General features: G+C 50.1%; 1 protein-coding gene across 19 annotated transcripts; it reads right to left on the bottom strand.

The window, feature by feature from the left end:
* Positions 1-630: 630 nt before the first annotated feature.
* Positions 631-24,490, bottom strand: Adgrg5 (adhesion G protein-coupled receptor G5). 19 transcript variants are annotated; one of them, XR_005496649.2, is made up of 14 exons: positions 22,995-23,197; positions 14,515-14,597; positions 14,370-14,445; positions 13,911-14,067; positions 13,362-13,481; positions 12,706-12,822; positions 11,342-11,494; positions 10,363-10,484; positions 9,885-10,121; positions 9,125-9,242; positions 6,652-6,929; positions 2,983-6,440; positions 2,534-2,653; positions 631-1,808 (listed from the first exon to the last, which is right to left on the bottom strand). XR_005496649.2 is itself a non-coding variant. In XM_039097707.2 (13 exons), the coding sequence occupies exons 3-13, from the start codon at positions 14,576-14,578 to the stop codon at positions 6,188-6,190; spliced, it is 1,695 nt and encodes a 564-aa protein (XP_038953635.1). In that variant the 5' UTR covers positions 14,579-14,602; positions 22,995-23,049; positions 24,422-24,490; the 3' UTR covers positions 3,856-6,187. The 19 variants fall into 19 exon arrangements, 16 of the variants coding, with proteins under 16 accessions (XP_038953635.1, XP_038953634.1, XP_063134055.1 ...); XR_005496648.2 differs by having other exon boundaries at positions 2,534-6,440; XM_039097707.2 differs by lacking the exons at positions 631-1,808; positions 2,534-2,653 and adding an exon at positions 24,422-24,490 and having other exon boundaries at positions 3,856-6,440; positions 14,515-14,602; positions 22,995-23,049.
* Positions 24,491-24,892: the final 402 nt, after the last annotated feature.

Raw genomic sequence — 24,892 nt, forward strand, 5'->3', positions numbered from 1 at the left:
CTGCCACTGCCTCCCAAGTGCTGGGATCAAAGGTGTGTGCCACCACACCTGGCTTCACTTTTTCTCTTTCTCTGTTTGCCTTTAAAAACAAACAAAGCTTTGGTTGGGCTGGAGAGATGGCTGTTCTTGCAGAGGATCAGGGTTCAACTCCTGGCACCCACATGGTAGTTAACTCCAGTTCCAGGGAATCTAAGACCCTTTTTTGGCCGCCACAAGCACCAAGCACCAAGCACCAAGCTTGTGTTATTAACTGAGTATTTTCTTTTCCTATACCACTTTTCCCTCCCCCCAAATGAAATGTGTACACTTGAGTTTTATTTCCTTAACTGTTGCCCTTGAAGTCTTTGCCGCGTACATTTAAAGACTTATTTTTTTTTAATTTTATGTGCATTAGTGTTTTGGCTGCATGCATGTCTGTGTGAGGCTGTCAGGTCGCCTGAAACTGGAACCACAGGCAGTTGTGAGCTGCCATGCGGGTGCTGGGAATTGAACCCAGGTCCTCTGGAAGCACAGCGGGCGCTCCTAACCACTGAGCCATCTCCCCAGCCCCTAGACATGTACATTTAAATAACCAACATCTAGTTGTATTAGCCCACGTTCCATGGTTATAATGAAATACAGGAGTCTGGATATTTTACACAAGAGATTCATTTCGTCCATAGTTTGGGGGCTGAAAATCCAGAACTGGGTGGTCGCGTTGATATAGCCTCTGGGGAGAGCCCCACAGCAGTGACAGGAGTGTGCACCAAAGAGATCACATGATAAGACAGAACGGAAAAGATGCGAATCAGACAGTAATCTATCTGTGTGTGCTGGCACTCGGAGGAGAAAGCAGGAGGATCGGAAGTTTGAAGCCATTCTACGCTACATAGTGAGTTTGAGCATCATTGTGAGACAATGACAATAGCAAGCTAATCCATTCTTTTGGGAATCAACTAGGGCTCCATGGACGCCATATGAATCCAGGTCTCCATGTGACCTTCCACTAGCCCTCTATCAGCATCCACCCTGGGGACCAGGCTTCTACCATGTGAGCTTTGGCAGGACGCACAGATCCTACAGAAACCAGAGCATTAATATAAAGTGTTCCCGACGTTGGTACCCTAACACAGAGGCTTCTGGCCATTATTGTAGCACTGTCTTTCCCTTCTTGACTTACATTCTGTTCTCTGGCATTTCACATCTGTCTGTCTTTAACGAACGAAGGCCCAGTTTCACCCACGTGGTACACCCACTGTTTCCATGTTCACCTATCCTTCTTGTGTCTCAGAGCAAACTAATGGAATCACTTTCTCTGTTGAAGTGTACTCTGAAATCTCTTTAGATTGCTCTCAGCTTTCATTTACCTTTCAATGTTAAAAGGAACACATTTTTCCTTTGTGCCTTAGTTTATGAAAGGGCTGTTTGCTGCAGGCAATCCTAGCTGACATTTCTTTGTTCGCCTCCCTTTGGGGACCCTACTGCAGTCTCCCAGCCCATCACTGTGGCTAGGGATGGAGAAGCTCACGTTGCACACTGTCCTTTCTCCGTGACTGTTCTCCTCACTTCTCTCCATCTGAAGTTTCCCTCAGAGGTGCAAAGTGCAGCTTCATTTTCTCTGTGTCCTCCTTGAGAAGCACCACGCTCCCTGGGTCTGTGTTTAGAAAACCCGTGACTGCTGTGTCTGCCTGTCGTTTTAGTTTCTTCGCCTGGGATTTCGTCGTGAGACTTTTCTGATTCTGCTCCCCGTGCCTCTGTTTCTCTTCCCATTCTTCTTGTCATGTCTCCCGTTGCCTTATAAGCAGCTCCTAGCCCTCCCCTTCATTTGGCTGTGGATTGTTTGTTGAATTTTAGATTTTAGAATATTCCATTTTGATGCTGTTGCCCCTCCCCCTCCCCTTTTCTCCCTCTTCTCCCTCCTCTCCCTCCTCTTCTCCACCCCACCTCTTTCCCTCCTCCCCCTCCTCCTCTCCCTCCTCTCCTCCACCCCACCTCTCTCTCCCTCCTCCCCTCTCCCTCCTCCCCTCCCCTCCTCTCCCTTTCTCCACCCCACTTCTCTCTCCCTCCTCCTCCCCTCCCCTCCTCTCCCTTTCTCCACCCCACTTCTCTCTCTCTCCTCCTCCCCTCCCCTCCTCTCCCTTTCTCCACCCCACTTCTCTCTCCCTCCTCCTCTCCTCTCCCTCCTCCCCTCCCCTCCTCTCCTTTTCCTCCTCCCCTCCTCTCCTCTCCCTCCTCCCCTCCTCTCCTCTCCCTCCTCCCCTCCTCTCCTCTCCCTCCTCCCCTCCTCTCCTCTTCCTCTCCTCTCCCTCCTTTTCTCCACCCCACCTCTCTCCCCCTCCTCCCCTCCCTCCTCCTCTTCCACCCCACCTCTTTCCCTCCTCTCCCTCCTCTTCTCCCTCTTCTTCCCCTCCTCCTGTTCTCCACCCCTCCCCCTTCCTCTCCTGTCCCTCCTTTTCTCCACCCCACCTCTCTCCCTCCTCCTCTCCCTCCTCCTCTTCTGCACCCCACCTTTCTCTTTCTCTCTTCCTTTCCACCCCAACCCTAACCATCTTACTTATATACACATCATGTCATTGCAGCTTTTATTCTTTTAAGCATCTCCTGCGGCCTCTTGGTGTCTGTTCTGTTGTCTCCTTTTGCTCTCTGTGGCTCGTCCCTCACAGTAGCTCACACGCTTGTGATTTGGGAAGATGGATATGGAACCCTTTTGCTTGATTTTACCCACAGAGCAAATCCTCCCAACCTAACCAAGGGGCCTTTTCCTCCAGGTCAAGACTCCTACCCTCTTTACAGAAGGCTTCCCGACCTCAGCCCCCTGGCAGCTTAATCTCAGAGGAGACTCTCCTTCCCGTCCTCCCTACCCCTAGCTCCCCTAAAGTCCACATGGAAAACTTGTTTTAGAAAACTCCGCCCCACCCAGTTCAGGCCAGCTCACTGACACTCTCCTGTACCCTCAAAGCTTCTGTCTGACAAAACGAGGGTTGCAGCCCTCCCCCCTCTCACCTTCTTATGTTTCTTCACAGTCCATGGTACCAGCTGTCGTATTTTATACCCGTTTGCTAAACTGCTTCTTGTAGGACGCCCCCGCACTAGAATGCGATGACTTGTTCATTTATATATCCTTCGCAACTAGTGCAATGCCCAAAATATAAGTGTTAAACCATTATGTGATGGGTGATTGAGCAAACGAGCAGCAGCACCTGTCTCCGGAACGCGCTCCGTCTGGCAGCTGAGCCAGACGGGGACAGTTAGCTGCGAGACGGAGAAATGGCTTCTGCCGTGGGGGAGGGGAGTGGGAAGAGAGCTCCATCCAGACTGGAGGTCAGGGACTTCTCTGTCCAGGCTGGAGGGGGTGGTGGGTGTACCAAGCTGAGACGCTAAGGATGTGGAGCCATCTTTCCACGAATTAAAGACATCAAGGACAGGGGGTGGGAGGTTCCAGAAAAAGACCAGCCCAAAGATGAGAAGGATGCTATCCAGAGAAACGAAAGTCGTTTGGTGTGGCAAGATCCAGGAAGGAGAACGAGGCTGGAGAGAGGTCACAGGTCAGGCCCCTATGCCCCCAAGATCCACTGGTAGTTGGCAGGGAGGAGGAGGAGGAGGATGTGGGATGCTTTAAGCTATGGACAGAATGTGCTGAGGCCGTGGAAAGGACAGGGTTCTGGGGAGGCAAAGAGGCCTGAAGGAGGCTCTGTCCAGAGTGGGGCTGGTTCTGAGCCAGGGCTGACGATACAGTGGGGCCCATTGGGGTTCCTGCTGGCAACAGGAAGAACGTTCTGAGTGGGTTGAGAGAGTGGGCTCGTTTGATGGGCAGGGGGGCTGCTCAGTTGGTAATGGCTGGGGTGATTTGAAAGATGAAAAGCCCGCATCCCGGGCTCCTGAGCCAATACTTTTTAATTAGGGTTGGATTTAGCAAACATAAAAATAGATATATGGGACATGAGGCTCAATCTGAATTTCAGATAACTGAGTAACTTTTCGGAGTGAGCGCGTCTTCAAAAGTGCAATTCCTTTGCATTATCTGGAATTCTCTTTTTCAATACACCCCAGGGCCTTCTTGATCCTACACCTAACAAATGCCCCCTCAGAGTCTTTCTCTGAGCAGTGTCCCCAAACTCCATCCCCAGACTTCCTCCCTTCCTCCCAGTTTAGAAGCCCATGAGCTGGGTCACCTATGCTGGGAAGACTAGTTAACCTGGCAACCCATACCTCTCTGGGTTGCCCCAACTCCACACCCAAACTGGGGTATTTACCTGAAATGCTACCCCAGAGCCTGGCGCTCCCCCACCCCACCCCTGGTGGAGCTCAGAGCCACAGGCTTAGGCTGCCTCTATGGCCACATCCTCCATTAGGTGGTTCTAGGCTTACTCGCTTTGAGAGGCCAGGCCCTGGCCTTGAGCAAGGCCCTGCTACACCTGAGCCTTCCCCATCTACCCAGAGGTCCCAATTCCCATGATCCCTCAGTACCCTCATTAGCATGGAGACCCAGACCAAAGGTCTCCACACTGGACTAACCCTGGGGATCAATCCGGTGGAGGATGCTGCCTGAAACCAGAGTAGGAATGAGGCCTTTGCTGTGGTACAAATGGGGAAAGATTCAGGAAGGGTACGATAAACGGACCAACAGAGGACTCAGGAACTGGGGGGTTGGGGGGTGGGGGGTGGAGACTCGGGCTAGCCTGAGGCTGCACTGTGTAGGGAACATCATTGGTACAATAGGGACAGGAAGGGTTGAGCAAGGTCCTCCTCCAAGAAAAGTGGGAGAGAGGGGCTGCAAAACAGGAATGGAAGGATATGCCTAAGGAGCTGCTGTGAGGGGGTCAGACAGCACCAGGCCTGGGACCTTGAGTGGCTTCCCTCATTGAAGCTGTTAGCAATAACGGGGCTGAGGAGATGGTTTAGGACATAAGAGCCTTGTGCACAAGCGTGAGGCCCTGAGCTCAGACCCCAGCACCTATGTAAGAAGCCAAGTATGGTTCCAGGAGCCTCCAGTTACTGGGTGATTGTTGGGGGTGCTGGCTGTCAGCCTGGCTCTGCTTTGGGTGAGAAACCCTGTCTCGAGGAAATAAGATAAAAAGCCATAGAACAGGACACCCAGCATCCTCCTCTGGCTCCGGTACTCATGTGCAAGGGTGCACAGGCACACATATACCACACACACATGCACACCCAAATAATAACGCAGATACAAATCTACTGACAGCAGTAACCATCTGTTGAGACCTCGCTGTGGTAGGACTTGAGTGGATCCTTTCTTTTACTGAATCTTCTAAAACCTTACTACTGTCGTCCCTGCTGTAGATGGGGAAATAAGGCACGGAGAGGCCGGACAACTTGGCCACAGCCATAGAGCTAGAATCTGAGCCCAGGCAACCTGGCCCAGAGCCTGGACCACTCTCCAGCCAGTAAAGAGCTAAGACATAATTACCCAGAAAGGCAGAGCATCCTCTGCAGAGGGTGGCATCCAGCTCTGATTCCCTTACTGTTCAAGCACATGTGTCTAACGGCTGGCATGGGACCCAACCTGGTGCCAGGAAGGGCTGGGCACAAAGCCCCCAAAAGGGACCTTGGTCAGATGCATAGGGAAGGAGACAATGGATGTGTGATCCGGGGGTCTCTACTCGCCTACTGTGCAAAGGGTTGTCCTCCCACAGACAACATCTGCATTTCCAGGGGCAGTTTTGGCACCAATGCCTTGGCGTACAGGCCAACAGCGCCCCCTGCTGTCCATCCTGGAGACAGCGCTGATTTAACAAGCACTGTTTCCCACCTGGTCTGACAGGCAGCACAGATGTTTGCCCACTGTGGGCAGAGAGTTTGTAAATGGTGAACACCCCCCGCCCCCCATGTATACGCAATAGTCTAGCATCTAGATCCCTCAAGCCCAGCTGGCTCAGCTTCAGGGAAAGGGACAAAAGCCTGGCGTTGACTGCTCGTCTATACCATCTGTGGTGGTTAAAACAAGGAGGAAGGACTGGGTTCCCTGACCCTTGGAAAGATAGAAAGTTGAGGTCATCAACACCTGGGACTGGTAAAAGAAAGAGTGGCTCCAAGCACAGGCCACAATCCTGTAAGTGCAGAGCAGGGTGCAAAGTGTGGTCCAGCCTAGTGTAGATTCCTGACTTCCGAGTTAGAGCTCGGTCCATAGCCTGGCCAATGGAGTTGCATCCAGACACGAAGGACCAAGATGAAGAGTCACACACTGCCGTCAGCCCCAGGTAGTTCTGGGAGATGGAAAGGGTCCCCCAAGGGTACAGTAGACTCTGTTGTCCCGCCACCAGCCTACCACCTTCCCTGGATGAGCCAAGGCCAAGGGCTGCTGGAAGTAGTGAAGGCTGAAACTATAGGGCAGGAGATGGGTTAGTGTGTCATCTGGGAGAAGCTGACTGCCTCCATCACTGCCTTGGCTTCCGCGTCCGAGTAACGCTTCTGTGAGCAGAACCACAGGAAGAGGAAGAAACCTGCAAGGCAGGCTGGTTAGTGAGGAGGTCACTAGAACCCAACAACCTCTTACTGGGGGACAGAGGGACAGACCCAGAGGACACACTTCTTGGTAAATGTGCCCCTAGACAAGCTTAAACGAAGCTGTAGGCTCAGTCATCACCCACCCTTGGGCCTCGGTGACTAGCGCCCTCCCAGCGTCTGTGGCCCTGGGAGTTCCTGCAGACTTACCATAGAGCGAGTTGAAGATGGTGAAGAGGAAGACCTGGGGCAGCAGGAACACACTGAAGGAGAAGAAGGCCAGGGACCAGGTGGTGCCCAGTAGCACAGTGAGACCCAACACCATGACAATGTCCCGACAGGCCCAGGGACTCAGTGCCTTCTCCCGTTTCCGTAGCCTGCACAAAATCCACAGAGCCCAGGCCAGCACCACCAGGTTGAAGAGAGATGTGAGGCCACCATAGCCCATAACCAGGATGCTGTGTACCATGGGACTGCGTACCCAGCACCTGCAGGAGGAGGGAGAAGGCCAGGATTAGCATGGCCCCAAGACCTGTGGGAAGCCAAGCGCACCCAGAGCCTTGGGACCAGCTCTTGTCCCTGACTGGTCTTGATGTCCCAACGGTCATAACTTGCCTGACAGTTCAAATGCCAAAGCTCCTCTGCCCAGCTTCCTATCTGTCACCTCTACCCCCTTATTGAAGTGCCTCCTCTCAACCATGACGCCTTAAGCCTCAAATCTGACTCAACTGAACCTCCTCCCTCCTTCTCCTGCCTCACCTGAGCAACATTCTAGCAGATGGCTGGCCTGGGCTCTCGCTCTGGAAGCTTCCTCTTCCACCCTACCCCACTGTACTGGCTGGTTTTGTGAGTCAACTTGACACAAGCTGGAGTTATCACAGAAAAGAAGACTCAGTTGTGGAAATGCTGTCATGAGATCCCGCTGTAAGGGGTCAACTAGTGATCAAGAGGGGAGGACACAGCCCATTGTGGGTGGTGCCATCCCTGGGCTGGTGATCTTGGGTTCTATAAGAAAGCAGGGTGAGCAAGCCAGGGGAAGCAAGTCAGTAAGTAACATCCCTCCATGGTCTCTGCATCAGCTCCTGCTTGAGTTCCAGTCCTGACTTCCTTTGGTGATGAACAGCAATGTGGAAGTGTGAGCTGAATAAACCCTTTCCTCCCCAACTTGCTTCTTGGTCATGATATTTGTGCAGGAATAGGAACCCTGACTAAGACACCCACCATTGTCATCATCTTGCCACCACCTTTGTGCAATGGTGATCCTTGACCTTTGCCCCACCTAGACCTGAGCAGTGCATAGAGCGCCACCCATGGCATGCAAGAATGGGGGAGCAGGTTAGCAGTAGGGAAAGCACACAGAAGGCATTGAACTTGAGGTGCCTCCGGGCCCTGGCCTCTCTAGGACATCTTCAAGGCAGGTGCTATTCTTTACTCAGGTCAGAGACCACACCCATGGCCAACATGGTCATCCCAGGCAATCCTAGGCATGCCAGGGGCAGGCATCTAACCATCTCCATTCTACAGTTAGGGAAACCGAGGTTTCTGCTCAGGAGCACACCCTGGTTAGGGGCAAGGGTAGGACTTGAAGCTCCTTGGTCTGGGCACTGAGTCTGAATTCCTGTCACAATCATGCATTTAGATCTCTCCAACTCCATCCTGGGGCCCTGACACTGGAGTCACAGTGTCCTTGGACATCATTTGGGAGAGTCATGCACACTGACTGGTAGCCAGCATTGAGCACCCTTTGCTTTTGCTTCTACAGAACATTCTAGCATGAAGGCTTGAACCACTGCTCACTACTCCAGCACTGCTGCGGCATGACCGGACTGTGTTTGAGGGGTGCTTTTTAAACTGTCATTTCAGTTTAAGAATGTAGACAGGTAAAAGGTGGGTAGATGGGTATGGAGATGACAGATAGATAGATAGATAGATAGATAGATAGATAGATAGATAGATACATACATACATACATACATACATACATACATACATACATGCATTCATAGACGGATAGATAGAAAGATGGATGGATACATACATACATATATATATAGATAGATACATAGATGAATGGATAGGAAGAAAGATGGATGGATGGATGGATGGATGGATGGATGGATGGATGGATAGGTAGGTAAGTACATAGATACATATATAGATAGATACTTATATACATAGATAGATGGATAAATAGAAATAAAGAAGGATGAATGGATGGATAGATTAGATACATACATACATATATAGATAGATACTTGGATACATAGATAGATGGATAGATAGATAGATAGATAGATAGATAGATAGATAGATAGATGATAGAGAGATAGAGAGATGGCCTGAAGGCACTGTGGTCAGGTGCCAGCCAAGCTAAGCAGCTCTGGGGCCCGCACTAGATCAAGCCACAGAATCAACCCATTTGATCATGTGATATATGTCCAAGTGTTCCCAGGAGGCCTTCCTAACTGGTCCCAGAGACTCAGCAAGTATTGGTATCCACTCTATGGCTTCCTAGTCAGTCAGCCCAGAGCAGGTCTCCATCCCTGCAGAAACCTCAGGGACACTGAAAGGGTGGGCAGAACCCACGGGAACCCCCCATCTAAACTATGGCTGCCTCTTTGACTCCCAGCCATGACTTCACCACAGAGGTACACATGGCCCTTCTACCTCACCAGGCACTCACATGGACACATTCTGGAAGCCGGTACCATTTTCCTGGCTTTTGGAGAAAGAGATCACACATGGTCCATACACTGAGCTCTTGATCATCAGAAGAAGCAGCACCAAGAGGGCTGGAAACCCTGAGGGGTAAGACAAAGACTCGGGAGATGATCCTTGGGCCTGGTGACAGGGGAGGGCTGCACACTGTGCCAAGCCTCAGCTCCAGAACTTTGGTGAGATTCCAGTCCTGAGTGGCAGTGGTGGTGGGGGTCACCTGGGAGGTGGTAAGGAGCTAGCAGGAGGTGGCATGGGTTGGGAAATGCGAAAGAAAATGGAGACAAAAGATGGGCCGGAGCGGTGACGGAGGGGTCTACAAGGGTGCTTCTGTGGTAAAGATGAGAACGGAGATTTCGATGTGGTGCGGTGAAGGTGAGGAAGGTGATGGGGTGATTGAGAGGGAGTAGGTGGAAACGGGAGTAAAGCAGGCACGGGTAGCAGAGGCGGGGACAGGGGACTGGGGGCAATGACAGTGTTGAGATTGGAAGTGGTGAAGGCCACAATGGTGGTAACGATGGTGTTGAAAGCAGAGGGAGATAGAGCCATGACGGCAGGAGCCATGACGGTGTTGGGGGTGGAGGGGATGGTGGAGCTGATGGCATTGCTAGAGACAGAGTTAGAGACGGCCACTATGAAAGGCAGGAGGACTTGGGGTCGGCACCCTGTACACTGGGAGTCCCAGAGGTCCCTTACCCCAGCCCAGCACGCAGAGCTTGAGCAAGTACCGGCGGATGTAAACATTGTAGACACGCCCCAGGAGAAGATAGAGGTTGAAGCCTTCGACGCCCATCCAGGTAAGGCTGCTGAGCAACGCGTAGTGTAGGGTGGCAGCCAGCACCGTGCAGACTGACCTGGGCACTGTGGGCGGGACCATCTGGGAGCTCAGAAGGAAGGTGATATTCAGGAGCAGAACAGAGCCATTCAGGTTCAGGTGGATGCGTGTGGTGGAGTCACTTAGCTTCCTGTGGGTGGGACATCACCCAGACAGTGGCATGGCTTGGCTCACAGATGCACAATGATGGGGAAACTGAAACAAGTTGGGGAGGAACCTAATGGCTGCCACGTTGTTAAGCTGGCTTATGTCCAGTGACCCTTCCTTCCCTCTGAGTAACACCCACCTGCCCGGGGCGTGAAGGCAGACACTAGGGCAAGAAGGAAGACACGGGCCAGCAATGGGGCAGGCTGGGCAAGGCAGAGGATTACCTGGAGTGGGCATTCAGTAATATGGTGAGCAGCGAGGCCACAATGGAGATGCTGCAACCCACCAGGGAGATGTACTCCAGAGGCGTCTGCAGCTCAGTGGGCACCGGATCTCCAGAGAGCTGCTACAGGGCAAAAGGGGCTGAGAGCCTGAAGCATAGAAGTGTCCAACTCTATCTAGGCTCTGCCAGAGAAGCCGCCCAGACCTCAGCTCCAAGTCCCTTCCCTACAGCCCGGCCCAGTCCTGCCTTGACTGAAGCTGTAGCCTGCATCATGACGTTTGCCACCTATAACTCTTCTCCCTGTTCCTCCCTCAAAGCACTCTTTTTTTTTTTTTTTTTTTTTTTTTTTTTTTTTGGTGCTGGGGACCGAACCCAGGGCCTTGCGCTTGCTAGGCAAGCGCTCTACCACTGAGCCAAATCCCCAACCCCTTCCTCAAAGCACTCTTGAGCCACTCCCCACAGTTGGGGAACCACTTCTCCCACTGTATGGACAGGTGTACCAACCCTGGTCTGTCTGGGGCCTTCCTCCTGCAGCCCACAGTCATTGAACTGAACCCAAAACAAAGGCCGCGTCAGGGAGGCTCTCGAATTCTATTGGTCCGGAGGCTCTTGAATTCTATTGGTCCGGAGGCTCTTGAATTCTATTGGTCCGAGGGCAGCTAGGCATGAACTACAGATACTGGCAGTTGCATTATCATCCCACCGAGCATCCTAGCTGAGGGCCAAGCCAGGACGGAGCAAACACAGTGGAGGGATAGAGACGGAATCCTGTCTCAGTGTGATTTAGCCCCTGGATCGAGCCATGCCTAAAGCCTAAATAGGCTTTCAAAGGAACGCAAGTCCCTAAGTTTACTTGCGTGACTTAAGCCTGAGAGGCTCGGGCTCACCAACATTATGCTGTCTTTAGCCTTGCGCCTGGCATATCAGGGGCCCCCGCAGCTTTCACCCCCCTCACTCGCTCAAGGTGAATGCCCGCATACCATGAGCACAGCGAAGTAGGTGAGGTGGTTGCAATGGCAGAGAACCTGAGTGGGCGAGGGCTGCTCGGTGTAACAGCCCTTGGGGCTCCAGGCGCCCCAGCTGTGCTTGCCGGCTCCCTCCTTCCAGAAGACACAGGTTACCGTATACCCTTCCTGAAATGAAACCCGGGCGTCAGTCCAGGGGTGCTGGATAAGATCTCCTATTGGGCCTGGGGCCAACATGAGTCAACTACCCCACTGTCAACATTTTGCGGGGTCTGGCTGGGCTTTGACAATCCCAGATGCCGGCCCTGCCTTCACCACAAATTCTCACTGTCCTGGATGAGGAGGCAATCTTCTCTGGGCCTCACTTTATTCATCTGCAAAATGGACCATACACATCCAAGTCATGAGGTTGGCAGAAACACGAGAGACTATTCAATATCCTCGGGGGCAGTGCTGGCCCTGGTGGTACAGGTCTTCTGTAAACTGCTGTTTGCTGCCTCTCCAAGACCCATTGTGAGAAACCCATTTGCAGCCAAGCCCTGTGGTGGAGGTAAGGGGTGTGGTGCAGGCAGACCAAGGAAAGCAGAGAAGAGAGACAGAGGAGCATGGAGTAGGGGTACGTGGATTGAACGGAAGTGGAACAGGACAGTGGGAAGGGCAGTGGCAAAGCTCAGAGGGTAGAAGGAAAGGTCCCTGTGACGTTGAAAATGCAAGCCTTCTTGCCTAGGCTTGGAGACGGACAGTACCAGAAAATCACACTCTGGGCTTCTTCCCAGGGATGCAGGGAGGCCAGGGACCCAGAAGCAGCAGCATCAGGACTTGCGCCGTCCAGGTACCCTTTTCTGTTCTAGCATCAGCACCAGCGCTATCCCCATGTGACCCAGCCCAGCCAATCCACACATCTCAGCTGGATACAACCTGGTTCAGCCACAGATGCGAGTCTGGTTTGCACTGCTGGGGGAAGAACCTTCCGAAAACAGAAGGGAAACCCAGTGTCTTCAGCCTCCACCTTACCAGAGAAATGAAAGCCAAGGCAGGAAAACATCGGTGAGGCTGGAGAAGACTGAACTCTAACAGTGTTCTATCCATGCCTGGATCCAGCCATGCTTGAAGGTGGAACACCCCTGAACATCCACTGATAGGAACATATAATTCCCCTTTAGGGCTTAAGCAAGCTTAAGCTGGCTCTGTAGCCCTAGCAACTGAGCCCCTCCCACAAAAAAAAAAAAACTTCTTTCTTGTTTCTTTACAGAAATCTTCAAAGAACAGATTTAAAGTTGTTTCCCAGATGGCGCCACAGTTTTTGGTTTGGCCAAACCAGGGCTGACTGGAAGAGAAAGCATCAGAGCTGGGGTGGAGGCAGGCCCAACAGACAGTACCAGACTCCGATTGTGCCAGAAGCTGATGTTGACTGGCCTCTGAAGGTTGTTCACAGGCCTGTGATCCAGCTGGGCCCCCAGGACATAGTTATTGAGCAGTGAGGAGTTCCGGTCATCCTGGAAGGGTGGTAGAAACGGGGCTAAGTAGAGGGGAGTCAGAGAGACCCTGTGTGAAATGAGAATTCTCGTCCCAGACTCTCCTCCCCATTGCTCTCTGTCTGTCTCCCAACTCAGCACAGACACGGACACCCTAAGGTCTTGGGTCTCACTTGTAGATTGCGACCCTACCTCCCTGTGAGGTATATATATATATATATATATATATATATATATATATATATATATATATATATATTTGTCAGTTTGACAAGACCTTGAGTCACCTAGAGTTGAGCTCCTGGGTAGGCCTGTGAGGGATTATGGAGGTCAGGTCAGGCTCTGGATAGGCCTGCCCTACTCTGGCAGGACTTCCACCATGATGAACTGCACCCTGAAATTATGGGCAAGGACAAGCTCTTCCTTCCTTAAGTCCTTTTGTCTCTCCCTAAAGCAGGCAGGGTGAGCAGGGCCCAGAGAGGCAGTGACCACGGCTACACGCTCACAGTGAGCTGGTCCACACCTCCTGCCAACCTGTGGTATAGAAGCCACTTGCTGACCTGAAAGAGGTGTGCAGTGAAGAAGTAGACGCAGATGAGTCTGAGCTCAGCAGGCCGAGAGGTCACACAGGCGTTCTTGGTCAGCTCAGCAGGAAACTGCATGGCATGTGGGGCCCACGCCTGCCGATGGCAGCAGATGGGCTGAGTCCACAGGTCCAGTCCTAACCTCTTGAGGTTCCCTCCCCATTAAACCTTACCAACCTTACCTGAGCCTCCACCTTCTGACAGCACCTCCCTACCTCTCCACCCATCTTCATCTCCTAAGAAAAGAACCACCCCAGTGCACACCCCAGCACTGGCCAAGCATCCCTTCCAGTTTACACCAGAGTCCTGAAAGGACGCAGGTGACCCTAGCTGCTGCCAGCCCGGGGGGGGGGGGGGGACTGCTTTCTGCCTCTAGGCAACGTGGAGAGGAAGACCCTGACCAGGAGAGGTCACAGAGTACCTCCTCTTTCTGATCTTCCCACAGCAAGGCAGATGAGGCCACTCCCGGCTGATGGGGGCACGGCAAGGACAGGGAACTACAGGACTTTCCTAGCTGCCTCTGACCTGGGAGACATTTGTCAGGGTGGCACTGGACAGGGAGAGACCAGGAAAGCCGCAGCTCAGCTTGAAGACCAGAGACTGGATGGAGTTCGTCTGCAAGGTCAAGTTGTGCCCATGGAAGCTGGCGTTGAGCAACATCTGTTCCAGGTGGTGGATAAACCTGGAAATGGGGAGAAGGAGCTGGAGACAGCCTAGGGATGGGGTCTCCCTCCCAGCCCTCCCACCATCACATCTCTGCTCCCCAACCTCCAACCCCTGTGTACCTAAGTCTTAGAGTCCCTACCTAGAAGATGCAGGGACCTTTTTGGTTTATAATGTTTCATCAAGGATTGTCAATAGACAAAAAAAAAAAAAAAACTGTTGGAAGACTGTATCAAGCCTTTCCTGCAACTCCAGATTTTGATAGCAGGGACGCGGTGGGTACTCAGAATGCAGGTATGGCTAAGGGTATTGCTGACTCACCTCACTCTGGAAGACAAGGCCCGGCCTATGGGCCGCTCAAGGCGCTTCATCAAGTTCAGTATCTCTGGCAGGGTTTCTGTGGACAGTGGGACTCAGACCTTGACCCAGCTTCTCAGCCTTCCTCCCCCAGGGAGCCATCGCTTACCTACTAGGACAACTTGAGCAGCCAGAAGGCACAGGCAGAAGAAAAGGGCCTGGTGTTGATCCATGACCTCAGCCGGTATCCTCCTGACCTTGGAGAGGGGATAACCACAGTCACGACAGTGAAGATGCTACTTCTGCCTTCTAGACATTTCTGCATTTCCCCAGCATTCTCCTCTTCTTCTTCTTCCTCTTCTTCTTCTTCTTCTTCTTCTTCTTCTTCTTCTTCTTCTTCTTCTTCTTCTTCTTCTTCTTCTTCTTCTTCTTCTTTTTCTTCTTCTTCTTCTTCTTCTTCTTCTTCTTCTTCTTCTTCTTCTTCTTCTTCGTTTGTTGTTTATTCTTCTTCTTGTTGTTTGTTTATTGTTTATTGGTTTTGGTTTTGTTATTGAGATAAAGGTCTTTTGTAGCCTAGGCTGGCCTCAAACTTGCTATGTAACTGAGGGAGCCCTTGAACTTCTCATCTTCCTACTTCCCCCCAGCAAAGTGCTGAAACTGCAGCAATTCACCCCAACACCCAACGGTACTGAGGCTCTAACCCAGGGCCCCACACATGCCGAGTAAGCACTCCACCAGCTGAACTACATCCTTAATCTGGGATGCTCCTCCAACTCCTGTATCTCACAGATAAGGAAAGTCAGGCTTAGGGGCCAAAGAGTCTTTGCTTGAAGGTAGCTGAAGTCAAGTATCCCTAACCCCAGAAGACTTGGCCACTGAAATAATAGCTGCCCGGCCTGAGAGTCTCCCTGGGGGAGTTCCCCAGCCTCACTGGGTTGGGGAGGGGCACCACTAAGAGCAGGCAAGGCATACATAATATTGACCTATCCTGCATAAGAATCTTTGACCTCCTTTCCTGAGTTTCTCTGTGTTGATAGATCTTGCTTAGCATGTTCAAGGCCCAGGTTCAAAAAGAAGGCCCCAGCGCCTCAATAAAAAGAGAAGGGAATAAGTGAATGAATGAAGGGAGATAGCTCAGTGGGTAAGCCCTTGCCACATAACCGTAAGGACCAGAGTTTGGATCTCCAGAACCCATGTAAATGCTGGGTGACCAAAGTGACCATCTCAGAATGCACATAGGGGATCCCCCAGAGCAAGCTGGCTAGTGAGATTAACCATATTGGTGAGCTCTGGGTTTGATTGAGAGTCCTTGCCTCATTGAATAAGGATGGGAGGGAAAATGGATGGATGATAGATAGATAGATAGATAGATAGATAGATAGATAGATAGAGATAGATGATAGATGATAGATGAATAGATGATAGATAAATAGATAGATGTTAGATAGATAGATAGACAGAGAGATAGATGATAGATGATAGATAGATGTTAGATAGATAGATAGAGAGATAGACGATAGATGATAGATAGGTGATAGATAGATAGATAGATAGATAGATAGATAGATAGATAGATAATAGATGTAAAAATAAATTTGGGGTTTGTTTGTTTGTGTTTTGAGACAGGGTCTCAGTATGTAGCTCTGGCTGTCCTGGAACTCACAATATAGACCAATCTGGCCTCAAACTCATAGTGATCCCCCTGCCTCTGCCGCAGAAGTGCTGGGATCAAAGGCATGGCTATTTCTTGCCCTTGTAATGTTGTTAACGATATGGCAACATTGTTCATTTAAGCAAAGACAGACTAACTAATCGATTTGATATAAAAATCTTGACCGAAGAATAGAATGATATAGAAAGAATTCCATGTATACGGCAAATGAACCTGAAGAATCTTGCTTGGTCCTTTTGCCAGGCAAGCAGGATCCAAGCAGACATCCATGACTGGTGGTCAGATGTGCTTCTTTCTTCTTTGAACATAGCACAGCGTCAGACCTTAAATGTTTCCCAAATTGTATTTCTGCGTTGTTACTTAATTCAGCAGAATGCAGCCACGAGCCCCAAAGGACTGGTTTGGAAAGGAAAACGGTTTAGCAAAAATAAGCAAAACAATCGTCCCCGCCGTGGCACACAGCAGACAGAGTCTGTTTATGCAATCATCTGTTAAGAATGTGCCTAACCTGATCAGTGGGACTTACTTCCCATTAAACAGCTTTGGGGAGCCAATTAAAGCTATTAAGGAAAGAATTTTCAAAAATAGGGCCAGCGAGATGGCTTAGGCAGTAATGGTGCTTTGTGCGTGATAAACATTATGACCAAAACATTTGGGTGGGGGAGCTCAGCGTGCAGCTTACATTCTCTCATGAAGAGAAGTCAGGGCAGGAACTGAAGCAGAAGCTCACTGACTTAGTCCTCATGGCTTGCTCAGCCTGCTTTCTTACAGAACCCAGGACCACCGGTCCAGCGGTAGCACCGCCCACAGCGGGCTGGCCCCTCCCACATCGTCATTAATCAAGCGGCTCTGATGGGATCAATTTCTCAACAAATGTTTCCTCTTCCTAAGATGAGTTTAGCTTATGTCAAGTTGACAAATAAAAACAAACAAACAAAAAAACGCCCACTCTGCACAGGCCTGACTACCCGAGTTCCTTCTTCAGAGCTCACGGAGAAAGGAGAGAACCCACTCCCAAAGGCTGGCCCTCTCCCTGTGTGCCGTGCAGAAGCATGACCACGCAGGAAAGTAAATAAATGTAAAAATAAATAAGTACGCTGCACGTGTTTCCACTCGCCCAGGTGCGCGCACACTGGCGCACAACACAGCAATCAGTTAAAGCGCCGGCTGGTTTTATGCCAGTTTGATACAAGCTAGAGTCATTTGGGAAGAAGGATTCTCAGCTGAGAAAGTTTCCCTATCAGACTGACCTGTGGTGCATTTTCTCTAATGACTGATAGGAGACTCCCCAGCTCACTGTGGGAGGTGCCAGTTGGTAGCCCTGGGTGCTTTAAGAAAGAAGCAGGCTGGGGTTGGGGATTTAGCTCAGTGGTAGAGCGCTTGCACTAGCAAACGCAAGGCCCTGGGTTCGGTCCCCAGCTCCAGAAAAAAAAAAGAAGAAAAAGGAAAAAAAAAAAAAGCAGCAGGCCGAGGGCTGGAGATAGCTGTTCAGCATACTGAGTGTTCTACAGAGAGCCTGGGTTCAATTCCCATCCCCACACATTTATGATTCCAGTACCAGGGTTTCTAATACCCTCTTCTGGCTTCCCTGGACATTAGGCACAGACATGGTAAATAGATTTACATAGGCAAACCAAACATCTATACACGTACTTTAAAGAGGGCGGGGAAGCTGAACAAGCCAGTAAGCAGCATTGCTACATGGCCTCTGCTTCTGATCCTACTCCTAGGTTCCTTGAGCCCCAACCCCAATTTCCCTTCACGATAGACTATAAGATATAAGCCAAAATAAACCCTTTCTTCCTCAAGTTGCTTTTGGACATGGTGTTCTGTCACAACAATAGAAAAACCTAAGACAATAAATAAATTAAATTCTAAAGATTACGAAAATAAAAAGAGCTATGGGTATAGCTCAGTGGTAGAGCGTTTACCTAGCATGTATGAGGAGTTAGGTTCAACCCTTAGTAACACACAAAGAAACAGAGAAAGAGGGGCTTTCGATGACTCCTCTGTGTGTGTGTGTGTGTGTGTGTGTGAGAGAGAGAGAGAGAGAGAGAGAGAGAGAGAGCGCAAGCACTGGGGTGAGAGAGAGAGTAAGGTGTGTGTGTGTGAGAGAGAGAAAGAGAGAGAGAGAGAGAGAGCACTGGGGTGTAGCTCAGTGGTATAGTGCTTGCCTCATCCGCTCCATGGCAACACCACACACACTGAAACTAAACAAACAGCTAAGTATCTACCATATAAGCCTGAAGTAGCTGTGGATGGTTTATCTGAGAAATAAAAACCTACATCCACAAGTAAATCTGTACACCGACATTCACATTAGCTTTACTAATAATATCCCAAAGTCGGAGGGCTGGCGGGATGGTATCAGTAAGGGTTCTTGCCACAAAAAACCTGGTGACCTGAGTTCAATGCCTGCAGCCCACGGTAAAGGTTGCAGAGAACCGAATCCATGAAGTTGGCCCTTTGACATCAGCATTACTTCAGTGGCACATGTGGGTCACACCCACACGCACGCACCATACATGTACAATTAGTAACCAGAACAATAGCAAGAATAATAATGACGATGGCCAAAATTGACATCAACCCCAGTGTTCCGATTGGTGAACGGTTAAATAAACTGTAATACAACCATGCCACGAGATGCAACGCAGCAATTTAGACAAAAAATTTTTTAATGTCTATACTTGCCAGGCGTGGTGGCACGTGCCATTAATCCTAGCCCTTGGGAAACAGGTAGGTGGATCTCTATGAGTTCTGGGCCAGCCTGGTCTACTGAGTGAGTTCCAGGCCAGACAAGGATACACAGTGAGCCATGTCTCAAAAAAAGAAAAGAAAGAGAAAGACAGGAGAGAGAGGAAGACAGGGATGGGGGGAGGGACAGAGAGACAGAGAGACAGAGACAGAGAGACACAGTGACAGAAACAGAAACAGAGACACACACACAGAAAGAAAGGGCCAACAACAAAAAAAAACCCTATACACTTACATGAACCTCAAGGGAATTCTACTGAAAAAAACAAAACAAAACAAAACAAAACAAAACAAAAAAACCAAAAGACTCAAAACTGTTAAGGGAGCATGATGTGACCAGCAGAACATGCTTGAAATGAAAATTACAGAGACGCAGATGGGATCAGCGGTTGCCACAGGCAAGGAAGGGCTCCTGAAGCATCTAGGAGTGGGAGCAGGGGACTGCGTGGTGATCGAGGAATTTGTGTTGTAACTGTGCTGGCTGTTCCAGGAGTTGCCACGTGATTAAAATGCACAGAATTTAATCTTCACCTACACTGCTCTGGTGTGTAAAGGAACACGTAGTGAGCTGATGACCTCGGTGAACCACACCAAAGTGTATTTCTTGGGCTTGGGACTACACTATAGGTGTGTAAGGCATCACTATGGGAGAAAATTGGGTGAAGAACACACAGAACTTTTCTGTATGTTTTTTGTTTTTTTTTGTTTTTTTTTTGTTTTTTTTTTTTTGGCAAGCATTCATGAATTTGAAACTTTTCCCAGTTTAGAAAAAGGAAAACCAGGGATGTAGCTCAGTGGTAACTGCTTAGCAAGCAACAGGCCTTGGGTTTAGTTGCCAGCATTAAGAGAGTACAGTGAATTATCCTTTTTTTTTTTTTTTTTTGGTTCTTTTTTTTTTTTTTCGGAGCTGGGGACCGAACCCAGGGCCTTGTGCTTCCTAGGCAAGCGCTCTACCACTGAGCTAAATCCCCAACCCTTGAACTATCCTTTTTAAAGTTAAAAATGAGCGCACCATAGCATTTTGAGTGACAGAGATTCTGAAAGTCACACACAGGGGCCGAGGTGTGTGACTCATTGGCAGGCCACTTGCCTAGTACATGCAAGGCCCTGGGTTTGATCTCCAGCACTAGAAGATAAAAAAAAAATGTTTTGATGTTGTAAAAACCGGGGTGGGGGGCCTGGAGAGACAACTCAAGCAATTATGAACACTGCCTGGTGTTCTGGAGGACCTGGGTTAGATTCCCCACATACACATGGCAACACATAACCATCTGGGACCACTCTGGTCCCAAGGGATCCAACATCCTCTTCTGACCTCTCTGGATACAAGGCTCACAAGTGATACACAGACAGATAGGTGGGCAAAACATTCTTACATATAAAATAAAACTTAAGGTCGAAAAACTATGTAATCCCACCCTTGCGAAAACAGGTCACATCTCTTACATGTGCAAAAGCAAGGTACACATCTGTGTGCGAGCAGCGTCACCTCTCTGGTACCGTCTGTTTCTAAGGCTTGCCCATATGCTACACTTGCACACGTCCCTGTTTCTATTTACATTTTGGACAGCTTAGACATCTTTCAAATATAAACAGTAAGTAAAGAAATAAATACAAGAAGCTATAAAATGCCAAGCAGTCTTCCATTCTGGAAGTCTAGCTGCTCAGTCCTGGGTCAGTGACCTGCAGGATACTCCCTTCCTTGGACTCTGTTGCAGCTAGCTTCTAATGTTTCTTCGTGCAAGCACAAAGAAGAGAAATGTCTGCTGTTTAATACACAAAGTGGAGCCTGGGCCATTCTGTTCTGCCTTGAAAACACCCCTGGGAGACCCTGCTATCACTGTGTCCAGGGACGCCACCTCTTCAACTACATGTGCTAATGCTAATGTTATCTTAGGTATGAGTCAGAATTAACAGTCCTCTGTTAATAGCATTTAACAGAGCAAGGAGTCTAATGTCCTCTGGCCAGTTCTGGTCTTTTGGTCTTACCAACAATGCAGCCAAGCTGGAATGCCATTCAGTGGTATAGAGCTTGTGGATCATGACCAGACCCTGAGTTCCATCCCCAGGACTGCAAGCAACAAGAAACAATATCGCTGTGCGAATGGCGTTCTCTGTTGGTACACTGGGGCACAACATATCTGTCATTCACTCCTATCCTTTTCCGAGAAGTTTCCCTAACAGGAAAACCAGTCCCTGACTATTACAGGAGCGCAAGTAGTTTCTAGTTTGACATTATTTTTTTTAGTACCACACGATCTTTTATTTGTGATGGTAGGAGCATCATTTTTAATCTTTTGATTTGGTTTGGTTTGGGTTTCAAGGCAGGGTCACAAGGCTTAACCTGAGCTAGCCTCAAACTCACTGTGTAACCGAGGCTTGTCTCAGACTCCGTGTCTTCCTGCCTTCACTCCCCAAGTTCTGAGGTTAACAGGCCCACGCTCTCTACACCTAGGTTTATTTATGTCGCACTGGGGATCAAACCTAGGGCTTTGTGCTTGCTAAACGGAGCACGCTACAAACTGAGCTAAATTGATAGCCCATCTCTTCTCCTAATCCTGTGTGTTACCATGGAAGCCAATCTTAGCAGAGGAATAGGAATTGGGGGACTAGTGCATGATCCACTTACCTTCCTGGGGTCTCAGAGAAGGGAAGTGGGGCAAAGTTTGTGGAGACCAAGGAAGCCTTCAGAGGGACAACATGAACTGTTTCTATTGAGACAGCCTGGGCTAGGATCATAGAGGACGTAGTGACACAGAAAACCTCAGCTGATGGGACTCTAAGTGGAAACACTGAAACCCAGTGAGCAGAAGGATCTGACCTCCAGGGTCAGGGCTCTAAAACCCGATTCCAGGCCTTAGCCATGCTGCTCCCAAGCAGATACACAGAGAGAGGCAGCCTGACTCCATATAGAACTAGAAAAATCAAGACCAGAGCAGAAGTTCGCCCAATCCCACCCCAACGTCCTAGACAGAAGCTGTGGCTTCCACTTCACTCTCATGGGCAAATCTCTCGCTTGTAACCTCTGGTGCCCGCCCTGTCTCTACTGATCGGGACCCAGGCGTCAGCACCCTGTCAACCCCAGGCCATCAGGTTTTTATCCCTGCAGTTCTTCACTTGAAACGCCCTGGGAAACAGGGATGCCTTTCTTGACTTTCCAGGTGGTTCCAGGAGACAGCAAGACAACAAAATACCACGAAAGCCAAGGGTTGGCTTGGGGTTCAACAGCAGCCCTGGAGCCAAGCTAGGACCCAAACCTGGGCTTCAAATTCCAAGCCAGCACCAGCAGCAACTTCCCAATGGTGCCTGGAGAGCTAAGTGGTAGTAGGCAAGTAAGAATATTTTTAATCAATAGGGAGATTAAGAGACATGTGGACAAGAAAGGGGCCTTAGAAAGTTATGGGTTTTCTTTTTTAAAGATTTATTTATTTTCACCCGTGTGCCAGAAGAGGGCCTCAGATTCCATTACAGATAGCTGTGAGCCACCATGTGGTTGCTGGGAATTGAACTCAGGACCTCTGGAAGAGCAGTCAGTGTTCTTAACCGCTGAGCCAGCTCTCCAGCCTCAGCTATGGGTTTAATAATCAGCTCTACTATCCAGTGCCCAGGCTGTGCTGGCCTCACCGACCCTCCAATTTCCTCTATGTAAGATTAGGCCAGAGAGACCCATTTCCCAGGGAGAAGAACTCAACCATTTTTAGGATCCTTTCCTGTGGAAGCCAGCCCCTGCCCTAGGTCTAGTCCTTTAACTAAAGGCCTTGGACAGGAATACATCATTAGTACATGAGCCCCTGCTTTCTACCCAGCATAGATCATGTACCCCAGCCACACCAAGGCCTGCCCAGCACAATGCTCCCGTTTAGACATGGCTCCACAAACAGCTAGCCCTGCTCACCATGGGCTGGGGCTCTGCCTCTGGCTTCCTCTAGTTGCCCCTGGCTGGAATGAGGAAAAGACCAGTCACAACCCAGAAAAAAATACTACTGGATTCATTTCATTTTCTATATGAGAAACTGGGGTTCAGGAGAGCTAGGTCCCCAAAACAGAATCATGCCTTAACTTCACTTCTGAAAGCAGGGGTTTCTTTGGAGTTGGAAGGAGCTGGGTCCCTAGCTCTTCACTCCTGGGATGCCACGAGGCCTGTACACCTGGGAAGGGGCCTGTGGGGTCTGGGGATGGGGACCAATGGGTGGGAGAATGGAGGGATCCAGGGCACTAACCTGTAAGCTTTAGCAGTCACGTCCTCACCGCTGCCTCGAGTCGGTCCTCTAGCTTCTGTAGGGAGAAAAGGAAGTTGCCAAGGGTCGAAAGCTACGGCTTCTCTGTTCACCTCAGGCCACTTGCTACCTAGCTTTTCTGGCCTCACTTCACCCTGTGCTCCTGCATTACTTCTTCTTTTGTGGTAGCAGCCTCTGTTTCCTCTGAGCTGCTGGCTAGAGCAAGATCTCCTTGATCTCACTCTGGCGGTGGGGGTGGGGGTGGGGTGGGAGGATGCTGGGGTCAACCTCCCTAGAAGTGCCAGGAAGGGCAGCATGGTACTGTGGAGGGTTCAAGATGGGCCAGCTCTGCACCCTTGGGCAAGCTATGGCTCCTCCCTGAGTCTCATTTATAGAAAGGGGAAACTATATCTATATTTTTAATATATATATACACATATATACTTATATATTAGAGAATATATATCTTCATTTGTATCAGCAATGAGACCAGCAAGTGTCACAGATACTGAACTGATAGACTAGAGAGGACAGGACCCGGTTCCAGTTGGTCCAGGGTAACTATCAGGAAGTATGGCCAGAACAGCAGGAGGAAAAGTAGACCAGCCTCTTTCTTTAGCCAGCAGTCCCACAAGCCTATCCTCCAACACAACGGTGCTTTCTACAGAACCCTAAAGAGAACGAGGAAGTGATTCAGAGAGAGGGAGCCTACCCAAATTCCCTGCGGGGGAAACCATAGCTTAAGAACATGGGCTTCTGCTCCTGGGGTGGCAGGGGGGTGGGGGTCGAGCGGGAATAGAGAAACTGGGAAAGGAAGAAAGCATTGGTCCCAGCAGTCTCCTGCCCTCTACCACCCAAGCCAGCGTCTTCAGAGCCAGTTCAGCACAGCTCACAGAGGGTGCGGGGGGCGGGGGGAGGGGCTCAGAGAGGAAGGGGGCCCCACCCCAGATGCCATCAACGGTTTTGCAGGGCAATTGTGTCTCAACTCCTTGGCCAGACTCCCACTGGGTGACTTAGATAAGCACTTGCCCTCTTAGCATGTTGGCTTTTTTTTTTTTCCTGGCTATTGTCTTGTGTGGTGCTTGGCCTCAACCCCAGGGCCTTGTGCTTGTGTAGTAAGCATCTGCACGCTGAGCCACACCCCTAGCTCCCACACACCCATGTTGTAGTTTACTCTGACCATTATAACCAGACATTCGCCTCCTGACCTTTCATAGCAGGGGTCTCCTGGCTGCCTGGACTGAACCACAAGCTCTGAGGTGAGCAGCTGCACTGAAGGCCTAGGTAGAGCTCTGCTCCCCAGACCCCTACAGCCTCTCTGTTTCCTACCTCATTGTTCTGCCTCCGAGATTGGGATGCTGGTCACCCCTGCATACAACACCTTAGAACTCACCTTCAGACAGTCTTATGCTCAGAAGCCAGATCCGTACCTTCCTTAGTCCCTCGGAGGAGATGAGGTCATTGCCATCCCTTGACGAGGGTCTCTCCGCCTGGGGTCGGGGGAGGGGCTGAGAATGACTGGACATTGGAACAGGAAGGAGAGTAACACCCTTCAAATCTTCCCAGTCTTGATAGCAATCAGAAGCCTCCAGTTAGAGACAGAACATCCTTAGCCTCTATCTCAGTTCTGATCTGTCGTGTTGCTGATCTGGGCCAGTTCCCCTTCCTAAAGCAATCCAGCAGTCGCCATACTGACCCAGCACTTGGGGGGACACTCAATCAGCACGGCACACCACAGGCCAGAAGTTCTGGGCTCCAGCAATCCTTCTGGCGTGGCTGGAACTACCTCTGTGCCTAGCAGGCTTTAGTCTCTTTCCAAGTCAGACCTCTGTTCCTCTTCTTCTTGCCCTGCTCCACTCCCTCCACCCCACCCCCCCCCACCCATTCTTTATTCTTATTAA

This window comes from Rattus norvegicus, chromosome 19 (genome assembly GCF_036323735.1).
Source record: "Rattus norvegicus strain BN/NHsdMcwi chromosome 19, GRCr8, whole genome shotgun sequence".
Taxonomy (NCBI): Eukaryota; Metazoa; Chordata; class Mammalia; order Rodentia; family Muridae; genus Rattus; species Rattus norvegicus.

Excerpts from the sequence above, each read along its gene's own strand:
- Adgrg5 (XM_063277985.1), bottom strand. The coding sequence starts at position 23,308 with ATGCTGCCCTTCCTGGCACTTCTAGGGAGGTTGACCCCAGCATCCTCC. Across the intron at positions 14,598-22,994 it reads GTGACTGCTAAAGCTTACAG|GAGGATACCGGCTGAGGTCA; the intron begins GTTAGTGCCCTG and ends CTCCAAGGTCAG. Across the intron at positions 6,930-9,124 it reads GGCTTCCAGAATGTGTCCAT|GTGCTGGGTACGCAGTCCCA; the intron begins GTGAGTGCCTGG and ends CTCCTCCTGCAG.